Genomic DNA, 19,779 nt, shown 5'->3' with positions numbered 1-19,779 from the left:
TGCGAGGCGGCGGCGGTGGCGCGGCTCCCCCCAGCGGCGGCGGAGGGAGAGGCGGGCGGCGCTGCCCGGGCCCGGCCGGCGCAGTTTCACTTTCTGTGCCTCCCGCTCGGCGGCGTGGGAAATCAAAACTAAGCGGCGGAGTGGGCGCTGCTGCCCTCTGACGCGGCCGGCGAGAAGCGCGGCGGAGCCCGGCGGGAGCCGCACTTGGGTGAGGAGCGTCGCCGCGGCGGCAGCCTGCCCGCCGGCTCCCCGGCTCCCCGCCGCGCAGGACGGCGCCGGGCGGCCCCCCGGCTGCGGAGCGTCTGCTCGCGCTTGCGGTGTCCGTCTGAGGTCTGCCGGGGCTCAACGCGTCCGTGGTCCTCCGGGAGTCTGCGAGAAGCCTTTTCGACGGATTGTCAGGTAACGGGGTGCACGTCGCACCTTCAAAATAACTCCGAACTGTTGTGTCGCATCGGTTTGGTGATTTGTGCTTCTTTTAGTTGGTGAAAATGACTCTCATTTTGAGCGGATGGAAACGGACAGGTTGCTGGACGTTACAATCCAGGCAGCAGAAATACTGTGTGATTTTAGTGGTTGAAACAGTCCTTTGTCCGTTTAAACAGAATTATTTTTTAACGAGCAAAAAAAAAAAAAAAAGAGAGGAGAAGAGGGAGAAAAATTGGGGCTGAACAAACACATACTTCACTGGAAAAATAAAAATTCTCATTTTAGGGAGGGAAGCGTGGAGGGGAAGGGTTAGAGTGCTACCTGCCAGCTCGCACCGCGGCGCAGCCTTTTAGGGGAGAGCCTCAGGGCTGCCATTTCTCCTCCTCCTGGTCTCTGGTCGCTCCCTTCTGTCCCACCTCCCGTCCCAGCGTGGTCGCCTCCGTGGCCTGGACCTGGACGTGACCGCGAGGGTAAAAGGAGTGATGGTGGTGGGAAAGAATGGCAGACAATGAGGGACCGAGGCCCTGCTGGGATGGCTGGGGGTGTCAGGGACTGCCAAGCGCCGGGGCTGTTGCATAGCTGGGATGACGTTAGGGCTCAGGGGGGCTGTGGTACAGGGGTGTGAAGGAACTGAGGGGATTTGTCACTAGAGGCTGGTGTCCTGGGATGACAGAAGGGCTGCAGAGCAGAGCGCTAGTAGAGGGGAGTGTGCTGGGCCAGGAAGGAGAAGGGTGGATAAGAAGGCTGGTTGCTTACAAGATGGAAGATATGATGGGGGAATCGCCACTATCTTTTCTCTTTCTAGAGTTAGTGTGTAGCTTGGCTGAGCCAAGCCAAGTGTGTTGAGGTGGCAGCACTGAGTCCTCCCTTCCTATGCTCGCTCACCTGTTTGTTTATACATTTATACAGAGTAAAGGAAGGTCAAGTGCAAATATTATATTTTTCCTGGCCAAAATGAGGCAGTTCCATGCAAGGGTTAGGCAGTTCTACTCATGTCCCTGCTCCTGACTTAGGGTTCCTGTTAGCCCAGTGCCTGTGTGCGTGGGGGAGAGTTTCATCAAGCCAGAGACTCCAAATTCTCTCATCTCTGCATCCCCCTGAACCTCCCTGCCCTAATCTCTTTCTACTCAAGTTTCCCAAGTCGCCYAAAGCATCTTAGCCCTGCACTTGCTCATGCATCCCACTTAATCTTATCTCTCCTGCCAAAGCCGCTCTCTTCCAAGTTCTCCTCATCCCCAGCACATCCATAGCTGCTGTTCAGCTATTCCTGCTCTGTCCTTCTATCCCCCTTCTTTCTGTTTCCTGCAGTATCCCCACCAGCTGCAAGCATTACTGCCACCCTTTTGCTGACATCATTACACCAACTAAACCCGCTAGCTCTTGCCATGCAAGCAAAGGCGGACACCTACCATGGCTGAACTTTCAGTAACTTGAAGGCTTGAGTAAGTCACTTTCTGGGAAAGAAGCAATGTGAAACTCTTGCKCTGTTTTGCAGAAGAGGAAATAAAATCCAGTTTCCCATTCCCTGGGTTGCTGTTCTAATCACTGGGCTTGGACATGAAAAACAATGCACTTGAAACTAGCTCCGAATGCCCTAGTTTTTCTTTTTTTTCCAGATAAAATTCAGCAAATTCAACAATATTTAGTGAGTCTGAGTGTATCAAACAAGTTTGAGTTCGAAAGTAGTCTTGGTAAAGTACAGTTGGAGAAAAGTATACTTACGGTTAAAAATATTAATTGGAAAAAAACATTAATTTCTAGTTTTTCTGATAAGTTCTTCAGAAACCCTGAAATTTAACATTACTAGGCACAATTAACCTGGAAAAAAACATGCTTTTAAAGCAAAGATTTTCTTTTCATGAAAGGCTTCTGCCTTTTTTTTTTTTTTGCTTATTTCCTGGTGACTTTCCTTCATTCTTTCAGTATCTGGAATGGCCTCAGGTTTCTTTTAAATGCTGTTCAATATTTTTAAAATAAAAATTCCTCACCATTTTTTGTGTTTTTTTTCTGTGAATGTTTTCCTAAAGATATTTTTCCTATAAAGATATCTTTTCTGATTCTGTTTCTCTGTTGAAGGTGGACTTTTAAAAACCCTTCCTTTTTATTTAATTGTATTCTAGCATTTGTCCTGTGTTTTTGCTTCCATGTATTATTCTTTTGGTTTGGTGGGTTTTTTTTCTTTCTTTTTTTTTTTAAGAGCCAGGAATCCTAAGAGCCTGTAATGAAGTAATTAAGTAATGGTCCTTTCAGCACTCCCCTTAAAATCAAGGAATTTAATGGTTCTCTTGCTTAAACAGTCCCTTTGCCTTTGATTATCTAAAGGAGCATATAAAGGAAATTACATTTAGGTTCTTAGCTTCCTTAGATTTAAAGGTCAGAGTCCAAACTGCCACAGTAGAGCTGTGACTAAGGTGCTTAAAACAATGCAGAGAGCCCGACAAACAGAACACTTATCAGCTCAAAAGGTCCAAAAAGGTGAAATATGCCATTTTAAATTTTTAGTCTGTTTTGGGCAAATAAAGCATTGCTGTTACCAAACAGATTTGCAACATTTACCATACTGGACAATTTTGATGATGATATTTACCAGATCTTCTTGAACAAGGATATCTGGAATTCCCTGGCTAGGTGGAGCTGTTTCTATGGAACTGAATGGTCCTTTATTTCGACACAGCAGGAGGACAGGATGTGCGCTGGTTGTCAGGCCTGTTACCCTGCTAATAGCCTGCATACCTACCATACTAATTCAGACATACCAAATGCCATCGCAGTAATCATTTTATTGATATTCCAGCTTTTTCATCATGCAAATATCAAATACAGAGGTGAATCTGAGTGTTCCCCATCTTTCTGATCTCTCTGTGTCTTTCTGCAGTCCTTGCATCATTGTATAACACTGTTGATGGGCCAAGGAAGTGGACGTCAAGAAAGAAGCAAGAAACTGGAGCTGGCAACAACTGAGACCATGCAGGCAGAAGCAGATATACAAAGTGATAAAGAGGAAACCAAAGAGACAAAGACCAGAGACGAGAGGCTGAGACTGGTCTTTGGCAYGGCAGACTTAAAAAATAGTAATAATGTTTTGTCTGTCTTTCACTCTGGTGTTTTCTGTCTCTAGTGCCTTCTTCTCCTTCTGTTTCATTCTGTGTCCTTGGGCTTCATTTTCTCTTATTCTTTATCTCTTCACCAGCAAGTATACAGAAGATTCTCATTTGGTCCTGCCAAGTGACCACTTTGTGTCTTAGGGAAGGGATTACATGAGGATTCCCCCTTTGAATCTTCAAATGGGGCATTGCAGCTGAAGAGGACTAGATGCTGGCCATGTCTCTTCCCAAACATAGCTAGYGTTGGTTCTGGATTTGCTGAACTGTGGACTACATCCTGATTATTCTGCTGCATCACTAGACAGGCCTCCAAAAAGCTGCTGTCAGTACTGCAGATGTAGATACTGTTCTGTACCAGATACATCCCTTCTTACCACTGACTGTTTGTGTTTCCCTGTTGTTCTGAGTTTCCATGCCACATCTTCACTCCTTCTGGTGATAACTTCAGTAGAAAAACTCCTCATTTCTGACCATGATTTACCTATACCCCTTTGGGACACAGCATATGCTTTCATTTTATATGCAGTGTAAACTGCTGTGATTTGCTTTTTCCACTTCTTAGGCTAGTTCCTTTCTCTGAAACTGATACCAAAAAGTACCAGAGGTGGGCTGAAGGGAAACCTTGAAGCTGGTGTGGCAGCAGCTAAAATATGATGCCACCCTAGCTCTTCATTTTGTGATTAAGCCTGGCTGTGTAAAAAGCTGAATAAGAACCCTCATGCAGGCAACCTTTGACTTTTGTTTTCTTTGTTTTGTATTAGGTAGGTTGTGAAAGGGCTGAAAATAGAGGAATTGGGAGACATCTGAGTTTCATAATGCATGTTTATCTAGATTTTTCCTTTCAGTTGGCAGACAAAAATAAATATAATCTGCGTGAGGAGCATAAGAATAGCTTGAACCCTTTCTCAGACCTGATCAAGATGCTGGGCCTGTGCTCTGAATGGCTGAAAATGTGCAAAGAGGAATTTACAACCTTTTAATATTCTTCACTTTCTTTTCTTATATCTTTCTCCAAGCATCACTTCCTCTTTTCCTGTGCCCACAGAAGCTATTGGACTGTACAATATTGGACAGACCTGCTGTCTGAACTCTCTGCTCCAAGTGTTCCTCATGAATACACACTTCACTGGAATACTGCGAAGGTACCAACTGTTTGAACTACCTGAGATATTTCAACTGCTGTTCTGTTGTCTCCACTCCTTATTTTATATGGCATGTACATGAGAAGGGTTGGATCATTAAGAAGTGCTAGGTGCTTTCAGGTCACTCAGCAAGGTCTTTGCCTCATTCTGCCTGTAGTATAAAGACTAAGGCCTACACATGTAACACTTACGATTCTATGACTTACTGGTCGTCTTTGATTCRTATGACATTTGCACATTGGTATGCTGCGGTCCTGAACGGGGTCTTTATGACTTGTATCTCTCTTTTTTTTCAATAACAGGATACAATTTTATTCCAGGTGCGCTCATAGCCTGTTATATCCAAAGGATGTGTTCTGTGTAACCATATCCACTATTAATTTTGTAACTTTAAACATGTAAATGAAAACATATTRGTGATCCATAACGTCTGGCCCCCATTGCCCTGGCTAACACTTTGATAGAGATAAGTAGGTATTCTAGCAGATGGCGAGTACATGGTGTTATTCTTTTTTTTGTTTGACTGTGCTCTTTACTTGATTGTGAGCAGGATTTGAGCTTCTGCCTCACTGCCAACCACAGTAACAACTGGTTTGATTTGTTTTCAATTTGCTTAGTTCACTGCAACTCTAATCATTTAAGTGGATCGTTCCTATTCATTCATTCTGTCTCCAAATCTCTTGCACGCTCACCAGTGTGCCGAATGGGGAGAAGATAAATTACAGGTGTACAGAGAAGATAAGTGTCATAAGTGGGTAAAGGTAGATAATGAAGGCAGTAGATTACCATTGTTATTTGAAGAAAGATTTAGAAAAACTTGCTGAATGCAAGAAATTTAGGAGGATAAAGGGCTTCCCAGTTGCCGTATAGCTGAAATGCAAGCATTATGATGTACCTGCCCATGAAATTTTGAGAGCATGTTGAGAAGGAAAGGAGGCAGCTCTGAAACTGGCCGTAACTAATGTTGTTTTCTAGAGCCCAGCAGGCACTTCAGGTCCTGCTCAGTTTGCCCTTCATCCAGGAATTGGACAACTTAAAATTGTGGCCTCTTTAAAACTGTCAGCCTGAACTGCAGTGTGAGCTAGTGTAGGTGTCTGCTTCCCCTTTTTCCTTCTTTTCTTGAAAACATGCCTCTTCTGGTTCCTCTGCAGTTGTCTGGGCCGTCTACCTCTGTTCCTTCAGATATGATGTTTAACTTTTCTCCATTGTACCACTTGGTTACCATTCGTGATGCTTCTTCTCTTTATAGGATCACAGTACCATCAAGTACTTCACAGCAGAGGAGGAGTGTCCCATACCAAATGCTCTTGCTGCTGGAGAAGATGCAGAGTGGCAAGCAGAAAGCTGTTTTTCCCAGTGACCTTGCTTGCTGTCTTTCAGCACACAGGGTGAAATGTAAGCAGCCCTCCTTCACACCCAGCTCTGTCCACTGACCGGGGTTGTTATCAAGTACTAACAAGCAGTGTAGACTGACATCTCATTCAGTGATTCAGGAATGTGAGGAGAGGATGCATAGTGACATAGTGCTCTTTATAGCCACCTCCCAGTTGTGAGTGGGGTGCTGGGTCTTACTTTCAGAAGGAGGGAAAACAAGCCCCTGCAGGATAATGTTGTTGATGTCCCGGTGATGAAAAGACTATCAGTCTCCTAGAAGACTGGGCTATGGATACTGGCTGTGCTGGGCAGTGAGAGGACAGTTTATAGCTTGATTTGTCTTATTATATTGGCGTGCTAATAGTAAAACAGCTGGTGTTTCTTACTAGAAGGAAGAGATAATGTGGAAAAGATAGTGAGCTCACCCAAACCCCCAAGTGTAGAAACCATATCCTGTTCCTTGTTACCAGTGCTGAGAGAAGAATTTGCTGGCTGAGCCTCCCAGCAGGACAGGGGTCAGAGGAGAGAGATTGTTGAATGAATTCTCACAGTGACCAGTGAGAATGGGACTCTGAGGGTATGTRTGCAAACACAGACAGTATTTTGCATATGGGTGCCCTGATCTTTATCTTACAAAAGCCAAAACAGGACAGCACAGAAAGGGGCAGACACCAGCCATGCCCAGACCTATAGTAAGGGTGAAAATCACAGAATCACAGAATGGTTGAGGTTGGAATGGACCTCAGGAGATCATCTAGTCCAACCCCCCTGCTCAAGCAGGGTCACCTAGAGCACATTGTACAGGATCGCGTCCAGGCGGGTTTTGAATATCTCCAGAGAAGGAGACTCCACAACCTCTCTGGGCAACCTGTTCCAGTGCTCTGTCACCCTCACAGTGAAGAAGTATTTCCTCATGTTCAGATGGAACTTCCTGTGTTTCAGTTTGTGCCTGTTGCCTCGCGTCCTGTCACTGGGCACCACTGAAAAGAGTCTGGTCCCATCCTCTTGACACCCTCCCTTCAGATACTTGTAGACGTTGATAAGATCTCCTCTCAGCCTTCTCTTCTCTAGGCTAAACAGGCCCAGCTCTCTCAGTCTTTCCTCATGAGAGAGATGCTCTAGTCCCCTAATCATCTTTGTGGCCCTTCACTGGACTTGCTCCAGTAGGCCACATCCCTCTAAAAAAAATGAGCTAACCTGAATATTTCCATTTACATCGTTTCCCCCCCCGAGACTGAATGACTCTACATTTTGCTTTCTCTCTTCCAGTTGAGAAGAGATGCTCAAAGAGACCTTGTAAAGCTTGACCATTTGCCACCTTTTTGTTCTGCTTTAAAATTAAGGTGTGGTTTATAAAGTCATGTATCCTGGCAAGCAGTGCTTTACCTGGATTGCAAATGTGCTATTATACATGGGGAGAGGTAAACTTTGTGAGCTTCATTTAGTCAAGGATGTCTGTAATCTAACCAGAACCCAGCTGAAATTGGTATCCTTGGTAATCACGCAGACTTGCAGGGAAGTTGAAAGCAATTCTACCTCAGGCAGTTGAGTTACTCCACAAAATTTGTTTTACCTATGATCAAGCTTACAGGTAGTCTAGAAAGATCAAGGTTTTCCTAAACTATGTGTAGCTTTGCCCAGTTCCTAAATCTTGAGTTAATCATGGGCTGAGAACGTTAGTTCTTCACCTTCAAGGATGTGGATTTTTTTCCTTAAGTTGAAGCCTGAAGCAAATTCTCTGCAAAGCCCTTTTAATCAAGCCATGCATTGACTGTGTCCCACCATCTTAGGTTTGTTAATACACCAGTTTAGCCAGACTGGAAATCCACAGCATGACATTATTGTGTCATCCTTGGCTTCTTGTGCTGGAACTGTGTATTTTGTCCTGGATAGGAATTAAGTGGTTTGTGCCATTCTGTGGATGTGACATGTGGATAGGCCTCCATAGCATTTCTGTTTCAGCACTCAGGATTGTAATAGCCTCAGCAAGGGGACAGGGAAGATAAGTCTGTGGAGGAGTGAAAGTGAGAGAGAGTACAGATGCTTCCCCGTATTTTTTCTAGGAAGGACTCAAATAAATGCAACCCTTAACCGAATGAGAACTCTGAGCCTTTTCCTGCAGCAGGTGTCAGATATATAGCTGGCTCTGTGCTCAGTGACAGGGACATTCATCTGGCACTGCGTTCTGTCATGGGGCACTCAAGCCCTCCCTCCTTTTCCCACTGCCCCCTCAGATCACATGAGGGAGACATCCCATCCCATCCCACTGCAGCTTATCTCCAGTGCCTCCAAGTTCTGCCCCTGGCAAGGAGTATTTGGGTTCCTGGCTCTGTGGCAAGGGAACAGAAGACCGGGTCTAATGAGGGAGAATAAATTCCCCTTTGCTGTCTATGGGAAATCTCTCCCTGGTGCTGTTCACAATACTGACTGAGTTCTGCTTTTTGTTTATTAGTGTTTGTGCAGTACGATGCTGCTCAGCTCCTTCTGACTCTCTGGAACTTGGTAAAGAGTCAGGTGACAAACCCAGAGCTGGTAAGGATGATTACTGAAATGAACCTTTGAAATGAACCCTTTGGCCCTGGTCATGTATGGTTTCCTCTGCTTCTCCAAGGAGAAAAATCCTATTTGCTGACAGTTGTCTTAAGTGAAATTCTTAAATTTATTCCCCATTTGGATCTTCCCTCTCATCTCTCAGATGTGGGCAGTTTTGCTTTCATAAGCTTCAGCAGTTTGAATCACTGTTAACTTGTTTGTCCTACTTCGAGGGCATGCCAGGTTCTCCCTTCTAATGGGAGAGTTTGTTAATATGAAAGAAGTTGATCTTTTTGCAAAATGGAATTTGGTTAACTTGCATTTCTTTTTTACCAATTTCTGTAAGCATTAATGGGTGTGTCTTGACACAACTCCTCCATTCATTGAAGTCAGCCATGGGCATTTAATTATTATTAGTCACTGTTCGTATGTTACATATATGGCAGTTCCTTCCAGGGGAACTGTGTAATGTAAGAGAAAGTGATTCTTCCTCATCCCAGTATCATAGTTCTTTTCATACAGAAGACAGGCCCTGGTTGCAATTCCATTCAAAACAAGAAAACCTTGCATTAAAACAGACATCTAGCTGTCTGTTCTTGTTATAGTTTGCCTCTTTCCCTTCTGCTAGGGGCTGGGGGGAAGGAGTTGTTCTCCTTTAAATGGTGGGAAGTATCCTGTCCATTATAAGTCAATGTCAGATTCAAGGTTCAAGCCTTGAAGTGACATTGTATGAAATGAGGTGTCCACATGAGCTTTCCCACCGGCAGAGGAAAATGCCTCAGCTGTGTTCTTCACAGACCTTGTTTTGGCTTTTTCAACCCTCCAGACTGAAAAGCTGAGTGATTTGTACACTATCTGGATACAGGAGTACATGGTATGTCAAGAGTGCTCTTTTGAAACAAAGAGGAACAGCAGCATGATAACCCTTCCGCTCTCAATGTTGGATTCCAGTTCTCACCTGCTGAGGACATTGGTAAGTTCAGTGGCAGTAATTTTCCCTTAAGAAGATTGCCCTTTATTCATCGTGAGAGTCGTCTTGTTCCAGTGGTATTTCCTGGAACTCATCTAGAATCTCTTCAGGATGTCTGGGGGCTTTGAGATGATCCTTTCTCACTCACATTTCTTGTTTGTTTTGGGGGGCTTCCAAATTTCTCTGAAATTTTCTCCAAAAATTTCTGTGTGATTTGAGGAATGGAAGATACAGTTCTTGAAGCTACTTTCTGAAAAGGGTGTTGACTAATACTGTCTGTAAGACTGACACTGTGCAGTGATGCACACCTGTGAGAGCTCAGATACCACAGTGAAGTGTCTTAACTACCTTGTAAGACTTGGCCAACCGCACCATATTTGCAGTGTCCTTTTGCTGTTAGATTGGTAGTGCTGTTTCTTGATATCCGGATAGGTGGCTATGTAGGTACTGCAACAAATTTTTCAGGATTTTTCAGGTGACACTGGACATTGGACCAGACGTTATTCTCTGGCCACTTTATGCTGTTCCAGCAATGTAAATTTCTGAGGCCATGAAGTGGATATAAAATACACTTATGCATCAATATCTTTTTCCTGCAACAGCAGTCCTCTATATCTTTTCAACTAATGTATTCACACCAGCAGACAGGGAAGAGAGGACACCCAGAGAGCACACCCAGATTTGCAGTAGTGTAGCACTACCAAATTTAAAGAAAAGCAAAGTGGGACGTGGTGGGCATGATCCTGTGCTAGGTTACATGATGGTGATATGATCCTGCACTGGACTGCATGATGGGGTAAGGACTGACTCTAGGATCCTCTCTCTCTCTCTCACCCATCCATTGCAATGGTAGGAATAGGTGAACTGCCAGGACTATGGTTGGAAAAGGAGATAGGGAATATCATCTGTCCTGGATGAAAGGCAGGCAACTGTTACATATGCTCATTCTAAAACTGGGATTAGAATGGTATTCTAAAGACACTCTGTAACATGTTGAGATAATGGGGCAGATGTCTGTTTTGGGACTGTCTTGGCCTGTATGGGACATCTGATCATACTGCAATAGAAATGATTTAGCAGAAACAGCATTGGTGTTTACATGTGTAAATGTGTGGGAATGCAGGTGTGTCTGTATAGGCAGTTGTAAATAGGAGGGCCATTCAGTAAGGAGAAGACTTATAGTCATATTTTAGCTAACTTCAGATGGAGGATGTTAAGAAACTGTGGCTCAAAGTAAGATGATTTTCAAAAGTAACTAATGACGTTGAATCTCTTGGTTTTGCATGTCCAGTGTAGAGGATCTTTATTTTCAGAGGTTCAGTGCTAAATGAGAGCTGCCAAGCTTAATGGTCTTAAGCAGGGTCTTCAGAAATTAAGGCATCTAATGTCACTAACCATTTAAAGAGAGGTAGGTCAGAATGCCCACCAGTTCAATTTTCTGCATTTGGTTGTACTTCCTAGCTCTACTTTACCCAGAGTCTTCTTACTACAGTCTTTCTTCCTGAATTTTCTCTATGTACTCATAAGAATAAGGGATATGTTGCTTCTGTCACTCTTCTGTGTGCTGGAAAACAAAAGAAACTATGTTGTTAGAGCTTGAGTTAAAGAAAAATGGAAAACTGAAGTAGTCTGGTCTGACATGACCAAACCCTCCCTCCATTTTGTTTGGTTAAAATATTGAATTGGTTATTGCTACAGTGGCTAACAGGTTTTGCGGCACCACTTGCTGGTTAGTGTATGAATCACTGAACACTTCACATTTTGTACCTGGTTGTGTAGTTACCCAGGAAAGAGCCTAATTCATAATATCAGAATCAGAAGAAAGCAAGGCAGGCACCGTCTGCTTTTTAACATTAAAAACAAGTAGGGAAACTTGAACTGACTTGGTTTCATTCTTTAATTCATGATAAAAGAGAGAAAACTAATTTGTATTCTTTTGTCTTTTGAATAAAACATACCTTCTGTAGTTTTGCTCTTAGCATATATCCTGTGAAACCAAGTAGATACAGAAATYCAGCTTGAAGAAATTCAGCTGAAAGAGATCTTTTTTGTCTTGTTAGGAGGAGTGTCTGCACTACTTTTTCTGTCCAGAAGAGCTGACTGGTCACAACATGTGTTTCTGTGAACACTGTGGAAAGAAAACACCTTTCCTGCAGGTAAGCAGAGAATTATTTACCTGTATGTCTCTTATACTTAGAAGTCCTTTTAGGACTGGGAAGGGTGGGGAAAGGATGCAATTATATCAGTTTAGGAGGAAATCAGCAAGTCAGAGATTTGTCAGCACAGCAGTGTCAGCTAGGTGTAAACCACGTGCACCTTTCCTGTCAGGAAGATCCCTGCTGTAGATGTAGCTCTGTTGACAAAAGAGTGCTTTCATTGCTTTTAATGTATATCATCTAGGGATGTAGCATTTCTGTACCAGCAGAAGAGCTTGTTTGTTTATGTTGCACTTCCATGGTGAGGCTCTACAATGCTGCGTAGCTCCGAGGATAGACAAGAACATGTTGCTGGTGCTGTGCATACTCTTGAAAGCAGGACATTGCAGTGTGATTTCCTGTCCTCCCTGTTCTCCACTGGGCTCCCGCTTTTTACAGTACTGGCTTCTGCCAGCAACTGTTTCGTGAAGAGGCAAGTGCATTGGAGAGGAGGGTGTGCAGAGGACACTGCCTCAGCTCAAGGCCTGTAAGGGACTTTCCACAAAATTTTCGGGACTGGGCTGCCTTCTAGGCCACAGTGCATTCATACATCATGATGGCCACAGCAGTGATATTAGCAAAAGCAGTGGTGGGAGGAGTGAGTGGTCAGCTTGGCAGCCTCCACAGAGCTCTGTTGGCCACCTCTCACAGAGAGGCTGGCCTTCCTCTCCTCACCAGGCACTGAGCTTGCCTGCCCACCTGTCTGCCCCAGACCTCATCCAGTTTTATCACTGGTATTGTGCTCAGGTGTAAGGAGACAAACCTATTATGTATCCTGCAGCTGAGAAGTACAGCCAACCCAGAGGATGGCAGAGCTACTCAGAGTCATCTTCACAGGCAATCTGTAGAAGAGGGAAATTCCTTGTGAACACAACCAGTTTGTGTCTGGCAGGAACAGCCTGCTGATTGTGGCAGCCTCCTAGCATCCTGCACCATCTGCGCTGTGGCTGCTTTTGTTGCCTAAACAGTCCTAGCACTATTGCCTTGCAGGCCATGGTCAGTGATCAGAAGGAGCAGGTGTGGGAGTGCTACCAGCCCAGGATTAGGAAAGCAAATCAGAAATGAAACAGCCCATGAGACACCTGAGGCTGGGTGCTGATCATGCTGAAGTTGAGAAACTCGGTCATCACAGTTCCATTAGATATGTGAATCTCCTGTGTGCAGATGGGCTACAAAGGTTTGGTACCTGCAGTCCAGGGGAAATGGAAGTCATTCACTGTAGCACCGACCGCTCTCCGTGCTATATTCACCGGCTTGTAATAGCTGCTTCTACTCCCACCTCCCCCAGCTTTGTTCCTTAGTTTTCAATTGCATTATTGATTGCTTTGCAGAGCATGAAGCTAGCCCATCTGCCAAAGACCCTGATCTTACACCTAAAGCGCTTCTGCTTCAGGAAATCAGCCTCCATCCACAAGCTTTGTCACTCTCTGCGCTTCCCACAAGTCCTTGATTTCAGTGCAGTCTTGACAGAAGAGCAGTGTCAAGCAGATGCCAGCGAAAAGGTGAGATACTCCTAAGGCCATGTCTAAAAAAAGGCAGATTTTCTTCTCCCCCTTACTGAAGTTCATTAAAAACTCAGAACTCAGTCTGGTGCTTGCCTCAGTTCAAGGCACTTGTCTTAAAAATATACGTCTCAGGCTTTATCTGTGCCTGCTGCTGTCTCGCATCCCATGGTTTTAACCAGTTCAGGCATTATCCCAGTTTTTGTGCTTAGATTAAATCACCAAAGGCACTATAACCAGATCTTTCTGCCATAAGGACAAAAAAAAGGCTTTACTCAAAAAAAAAAAACCCAAAACCCTTTTTGTTCTGAGTGCAATTAGCATAACTTGTATTTCTAAATATACTGCAGAAAAGATTTAAACACATTTGGATGATGTATTCGGTTGTAACCAACATCTTAAAGGCAATTTTGCCCTGTGATTCAGCTTCCAGGGAAGACAGCCTCAGTAAGCAGCAGGCCAACTGTTTTGCAGAGGCTGAAAGCCCAAGATAGGGGAATTCCATTCCTGGCAGTTCCCCACAAAATGTTGTCTGCCACACAGTTGTGGTTAGCAGGGAAACACAGCTTTGCCAAGCAGCTGAGTGATCTGCCACATTGTGGATCTGTTCCCCTTACAGAGAAATAGCAAGGGAGAGTGTGGCAACAGCAAAGCCTTGCTGGTGTGATGTTGGCTGCAATGTAATCTCTTTGCTGTCCTGTGATCCTACTGCCTTTTTCCACATTCCCATGATCTCCAGGGAGGTTTCCAGCCCTTAGCTATCAGGAAAAACTCTGAGGATAAGAGTGACAAAGGCAGGATCTTCAAGGCCAATCTAATCTTTCTCCTTCTTCCTTATGAAATGCACATTCCTGGTGTCCTGGCTGCTGCTTCTCACCAGCCAGTGGCGAATGAGAATTGCTGCACTGAAAATTTCTCTTTGTGGCTCTTTCTAGGCTTCCTGGCAGTATGAACTCTTTGCTGTTGTTGCTCATTCAGGATCAACTGATTATGGACACTACTGTGCCTATATTTGGAGTCTCGTAGAATGCAAATGGTATTGCTTTGACGATTCCAGGGTTTGCCAGGTGAGGAGCAACATCCACAATTCTTTTGTAGCTTCCTGGACTCTCCTCCAGATTTCATTCACTCTGCTGATTAAAGAGAACCAGAAAAGAAAACAAAAGCTMCAGAACTTTGAGCACTTCGTTCCTCTGCTACAGAATACACTGAGCTGAGTGCTAAACATCTCCAGCTTCTGTACCAAGCAAGACATTAGGTCCTAGGTTTATTTTACAGAAGCAGCCATTCACTCTATACCCTACGTAATATACTCTAGCTCTGCTTAATATGTGTGTTCAGAAGAGTGTAGCTAGAGGCGAAGAAACTGGTTTTCCTTGAAGGATAAGAGATAGAACCCTCTTTATTAAAAGATTTGTAGTTCCTGAAAGTACCACTCTTACAAGGATTGTTGTGCTGGTGTCACAATACGTCCATCTCCTTGGAGTTTTTACCAGCCTCCTCTTGTGTGTTTGTTCTTCTCCAGGTATTGTGGGATGATGTCAAATGCACCTATGGACATTCAGACTTTCACTGGTAAGCAAACACCTCTCTGTTTTACCTAGTGCTGCTCAGGGGACTGGCAAGAAGGTAGCAAAGACAGGGCAAACAAGCAATTGAACTGCATATTGCCTGCGATGAGCTGGGGGCGCAGAAGTATAAAAGAAACATATTCTTGTATTCTGGCTACTCTGACTGTACAGGACTATAGGGTCAGCCTGCAGGAATGCTGTGTAGTCACAAATGCAGTGCAGGAGTAGTCTCATCAGTTATTATTGCCACCAGTGCCACTCAGACCCTAAACCTTGACTAAAGTTAAGTACTTTAGTCAGGGTTCCTCCATGCTTTGTATCCTGATGCACCATTTAAATGAGCCATGGAGAGAGATAATTCCTCCTATGAGCTGTAGCACTGCTGGGAGGTCAGCATTACGTGCTGCTTCAGGAACACTGGGAAGGGCCAGTTCAGTTGACCTGACTTAAAAAAGCTGAGCAGAACTAAACCTGGGAGACTAATTACAACCGAGATCACCTAGATCCTCAAACACACTTTTTTGGTTTTTCTTTTTCCTTTCTTCCACAGGGGACAAACAGCCTATCTCTTGGTTTACATGAAAAAAAATCCCCGGTAGCCTTATCCAGGACTATCAGAGTTTCTTAGGAAGCTGTGCCTACTGCCCTGACTTGTCTGTGGAGCTCAGCACCTCCATGCCACTGTGGATGTGCACAGATGTTCCACAAGAGAGACCTGCTCTCAATCAGCAACCTCTGCCTTTACTTTTATTTATGAAAAGTGCAGGAGAGACTCAGCTAGAGAAGGGTTGTAAGCATTGCTGCATCTAGGAATGTTTTCTTTCATGGCATATGATTATTTATTTACTGTATCCTGGATATTTGTGTSATTCTGTGTATAATTTTCCTCTTAAAACATAGTAAAGTTAGTCCTTGTCCCTGCAGACTTACTAGTTTCTTTCACTGCTGATGCCTATATTCCAATACAGGGGAAGTTTCTGGCTGGGAAGCCGACATGTTCCAGGGGACATGTGGTATGGCTGGAGAGCTGTGATAGCCATGCCTAGACTGTAAGACTGTAAGAGCTTGAAGCTTACCCTACTGTTCTAGGGCCATGTTAAGCACTGGCAAGCTGAACAGGGGACCCCAAAAGACTTCAGAAACAGCTGAAACCCAGGGCCAGAACCCTTATGATGAGTGGATCAGTGACATCCATTCCTAAGAACCTTCCTAAAAATGAGTCACTGCAGCGTTTGAAATGTGACCGAAGGTTAGTGTCAGCATAGCGGTGCTTTTGAGTCAGGAGCTATTATAGTATTTCTGATCTACAAGATGAGCCTGCATGTGTTTATGCAGATGCTTATGTTTTTAGCATGCTAATCAGGCATTTATATGCATTTTCTTGCTTTATGGAGAGGAATATTCAGAGGGACAGAGATTCTGAAGCTAGTTAAGTGATTTTCCACAACACATTCCATGCACTGTGATGAGGAGAAATCAGATGCCTCTTTGGCCTGAACTTTTGGGATTTTCTGTTAGTACTTTTCAGCTTGTTGCTAACAACARTTGTCTTGCTCCCTTCCTTCTCTGCCCATGAAGTGGAAATGTCCCTCAAGCAGAAAGTGTTCTCTAGAGAGCAATTTTATAAAGAAAAATGAGTCATTTTTTATATCTCCAGGTGAGTACTGTCATTTTGTGCTTTTGGTTCAGCCTGTGCTCCCATGGCAAGACCATGCAGCTGAAGGGAAAATGCAGAAGGAGCTAGGAAGGAAGGTTGGTAAGATGTGACAATCAGAAGAATAGCATTCTAAAATCTTATCATAAGATTTATCTGTGAGGAAAATTTAGAAGTTTGGTTAGGATGCTTTTAAAGCACTCATTATGCAAGTCTTGACATACTATCTTCTGTGACAAGGGTCAGTGATTCCAATAATGTGATATCTAAAAATACCTTCTAGCCTAGCAAAGTTCTTTGACGCTATCTTTGACTGAATACATTTAAAAAATACCAATTGAATAATAATAGTGTCTATATATAATCTCATTTACTTTGATGATGATGATGAACTTCCCAAATCATGTCTGTTTTCTGTTAGTAGGTGGAAAGTGATTGGAGAGTGCTTAAAGCATAGCTGTGAAATTAAATTATTATGAACTAGCAGGTATTTATTTCACTGTATTATCAAGGTCCGTTATTCTGTCTGACTTGTATATAGTTGTATTTTTATTGTTCATTCTGCTGAAAAAAATCCGGATTTATTGTTTGTGACTGGGATGAAGAGTGTTAAGCCTATTTATTTTGAGGAATACTTTACACACTTTCTAAAGCACCTTGAAGCCGGTGAGTAAGAAAAGCAAGGTCCCGTGTGCTTTATCCAGTACTCTGTATATGTGAAATAGCTGAAGGACTGTGAACTGCCAGAAATTGAGAAGTTAATGGGTTAAGAGACTGACTAAACAGTTCTGATTTGGTATAATCTGAATTTTAAAAGCAAGCTTTCATGTTTATGAAAAAAGATGCCTCAAATGTGTTTTAACCTTCTAAGCGTATCACCCCATAAGAAAGCATTTGTTGACATACATTAAGAATCTTTTTGGTCAATGTTTTTGTGGGAAAAAAAAACAAGCTTTTTCTTCTTTGAATAAAATAGTATGGGACAAGTTCCCTTGAAAATAAACCTTTTGGATTGTTTTGTCTTGTTTTTCCCAAGCAGCATAAATTGCTCGGTAAGGGCCTGTCATTGCCCAGTGGTGAGAAGCTCGTCTGACCTCTAGTGACAGCACGGTTCAATTACTGAATGTTTCTGTGAGCCTGGTGTTTTCTGGTATGCTACAAGTCAGGGGTGGGTTAAGTCCCAGACATGATCTGGCCAAAAGCGTGCCCAAAACTTACACCCATGATACTGGAAGACCCAGTGATGCATTTCTAACAGGGGTCCTCCGTGACATATTCAGTATTTGCTGTTGGAACATCTTAGGGAGAATAGAGATGCTTTAAGAGTAATGAGAGAACACATGCTATGAAATTTGTCTACGGCTGGCTTTCTAACTGCTTGTTATTCTTCTCTGAATTGGATTTCAAATAATTATTTGAGTATTTTATATATTATGTTTAAATAAGACATGTGTAGACTAATTAATGTTAAATCATAACATTCCCAGGCTTTCAGGCAAGAATTCTGTCCTAAAGCACTAATGCTCATTTTGACAGTAGTTCAATACAGTACAGTTTTAATCTGAGAACTGTAGATAGGAATTAAACTTTGCAAAGGCACCGACTGCAAAAGCTTGGTTGCTTAGGAGCAAAGGGCACTGTTAAGTTATGTGTGAGTAATTGTTCTAGGGGCTTCAGCAGAGCACAGAAAGGAGTTGCTGGGCATTGCAGTTCAGAAGAATGATGCCAGGTTCTTATATTTAGGCTTATCAGAGGAAATTTCCTGGTTTGATACTATGCCAACTTTGATAATGCCAGCTTAAAGAGCTCTCCCTTCCAGCTCTTTGTCTATCTCTGCATTGCAATGTGCCACCACTTCTCTTATCTGTGCCCACACAAATGTTCTTGGATCTTTGCTATGCTCAAAGTGATAGGACCAATTAAAGCCTCCCTGCAAAGGCATTTTTTTTGTTTTGCTTTTTAACAGCTGGTTTATCCATCAATTCACATATTGAGATAGCTGTAATTTATTTCAATATAAACCCTCTGTACACCTTCCTAGCCCAAAATAAAAATGCTTTGTGTTCCTCAGTTCTGGCATTTTTGGATTCTATGGCACTTGCATGTTCTTAACCTTAAGGAATAAAGCTCATTTTTTGTTATGGAAAACTCATTTAGATTTTGATACAGAATGATCATCTTTATCACATTTACACCAATCTCTAGAGTTCATAAAGGAGATGTGTTGCTCAGCTGAAGCTGACAAGCTGGATTAAACATGTTTGCAAATGGCAATTCATTAATATATAAAAATATGCTTTTAAGGAATATTAAATTTTTTTTATATGTACAGAACATCATCAGCTCTAGCCCAATTAAATACGATACAATTACAAATTAATCTACATAAGATCTTTAAAGACAATGGGATGTTATGAATATCATTGCAAGTAGAAATTGGCTTGTGCAGTTTTTGTGCAGGAGAAGGGAGGGACATGGGTTGTTATTCAGATTTAAGGTCAAGTTTGCAAGGTGAGTGATCAAAAAATTATTCTTTTTAATTACAAAGTGAAAAAATTTGATCATTAAATTCCTGAAAAATAAACAAGGAACTCCACACTGGAACTACTGTGGAGCGATTCTATTAAAGTAAAATCTCATTTTAATGGCCTTAAATCTGCTGGACTGCTTTATGTCATCATTTACATTAAAGTAACCTCTGTCTTAACTGGCCCTGAGGTACTACAGAGGCTGCCTCTAGTGAATGAGGTGGCAAAGCCCTGATCTGTGCTCCTTGGGTCATCAGGGTGGGCGGCTGCTGGAGCACTGTGGGTTGCTCACTGGACCACATGCCTGGGTCTCCTTTCTGTGAAAACCAGAGCAAAGGGGTTATTTGGTGAGCTCCTACCTTAATTCATTCTGATTGTTTGGGTGCAACCAATGTGAACATGTGGTTCTAGGATCTTGCTGGTACTCCAGGCACTCTGGTGTGGATGAAGGCAGAGGTYGACCTCCTGAGGTTTTGATACCTCTTCAACAAGCTTGAGTCTCTGGGTCCTTTTTTTATCTGAATCAGGAGAATTCTGCCTAAGATTGAATGCAGTTTTGGTGATGTTGATTAGCTGCACAGCACATGTGAAAATGAAGGGCACATTCCTGTAAGCCTTCTTCATGCAAGCAGTCTTACCAAAGCTTGAGAGACATCATGCTGTGAATTCATGTTGCCTCAGGAAGAAGGGGAAACAGCCTCCGACTCTGCACTGATGTTTGGTGCTCGGGCACCAAAGGGCTCTGCTGCACCCAGGACCCGTTCATCAGGTTCTGAATTCA

General features: G+C 43.2%; 1 protein-coding gene across 3 annotated transcripts; it reads left to right on the top strand.

The window, feature by feature from the left end:
• Positions 1–233: 233 nt before the first annotated feature.
• USP18 (ubiquitin specific peptidase 18) lies at positions 234–17,473 on the top strand. Of its 3 annotated transcripts, none has more exons than XM_026070451.1 (11): positions 234–399; positions 3,302–3,497; positions 4,579–4,672; positions 5,922–6,067; positions 8,499–8,578; positions 9,405–9,551; positions 11,609–11,704; positions 13,075–13,245; positions 14,181–14,312; positions 14,771–14,820; positions 15,367–17,473. In XM_026070451.1, the coding sequence occupies exons 2-11, from the start codon at positions 3,329–3,331 to the stop codon at positions 15,413–15,415; spliced, it is 1,134 nt and encodes a 377-aa protein (XP_025926236.1). In that variant the 5' UTR covers positions 234–399; positions 3,302–3,328; the 3' UTR covers positions 15,416–17,473. The 3 variants fall into 3 exon arrangements, with proteins under 3 accessions (XP_025926236.1, XP_025926237.1, XP_025926235.1); XM_026070452.1 differs by having other exon boundaries at positions 4,576–4,672; positions 9,444–9,551; XM_026070450.1 differs by having other exon boundaries at positions 4,576–4,672.
• The last annotated feature ends 2,306 nt before the right edge of the window (positions 17,474–19,779 follow it).

Source organism: Apteryx rowi, unplaced genomic scaffold (genome assembly GCF_003343035.1).
Source record: "Apteryx rowi isolate R43461 unplaced genomic scaffold, aptRow1 scaffold_31, whole genome shotgun sequence".
Taxonomy (NCBI): Eukaryota; Metazoa; Chordata; class Aves; order Apterygiformes; family Apterygidae; genus Apteryx; species Apteryx rowi.
Note: the sequence above shows the minus strand (reverse complement) of the source record. Positions and strands in the feature narration are given on the sequence as shown.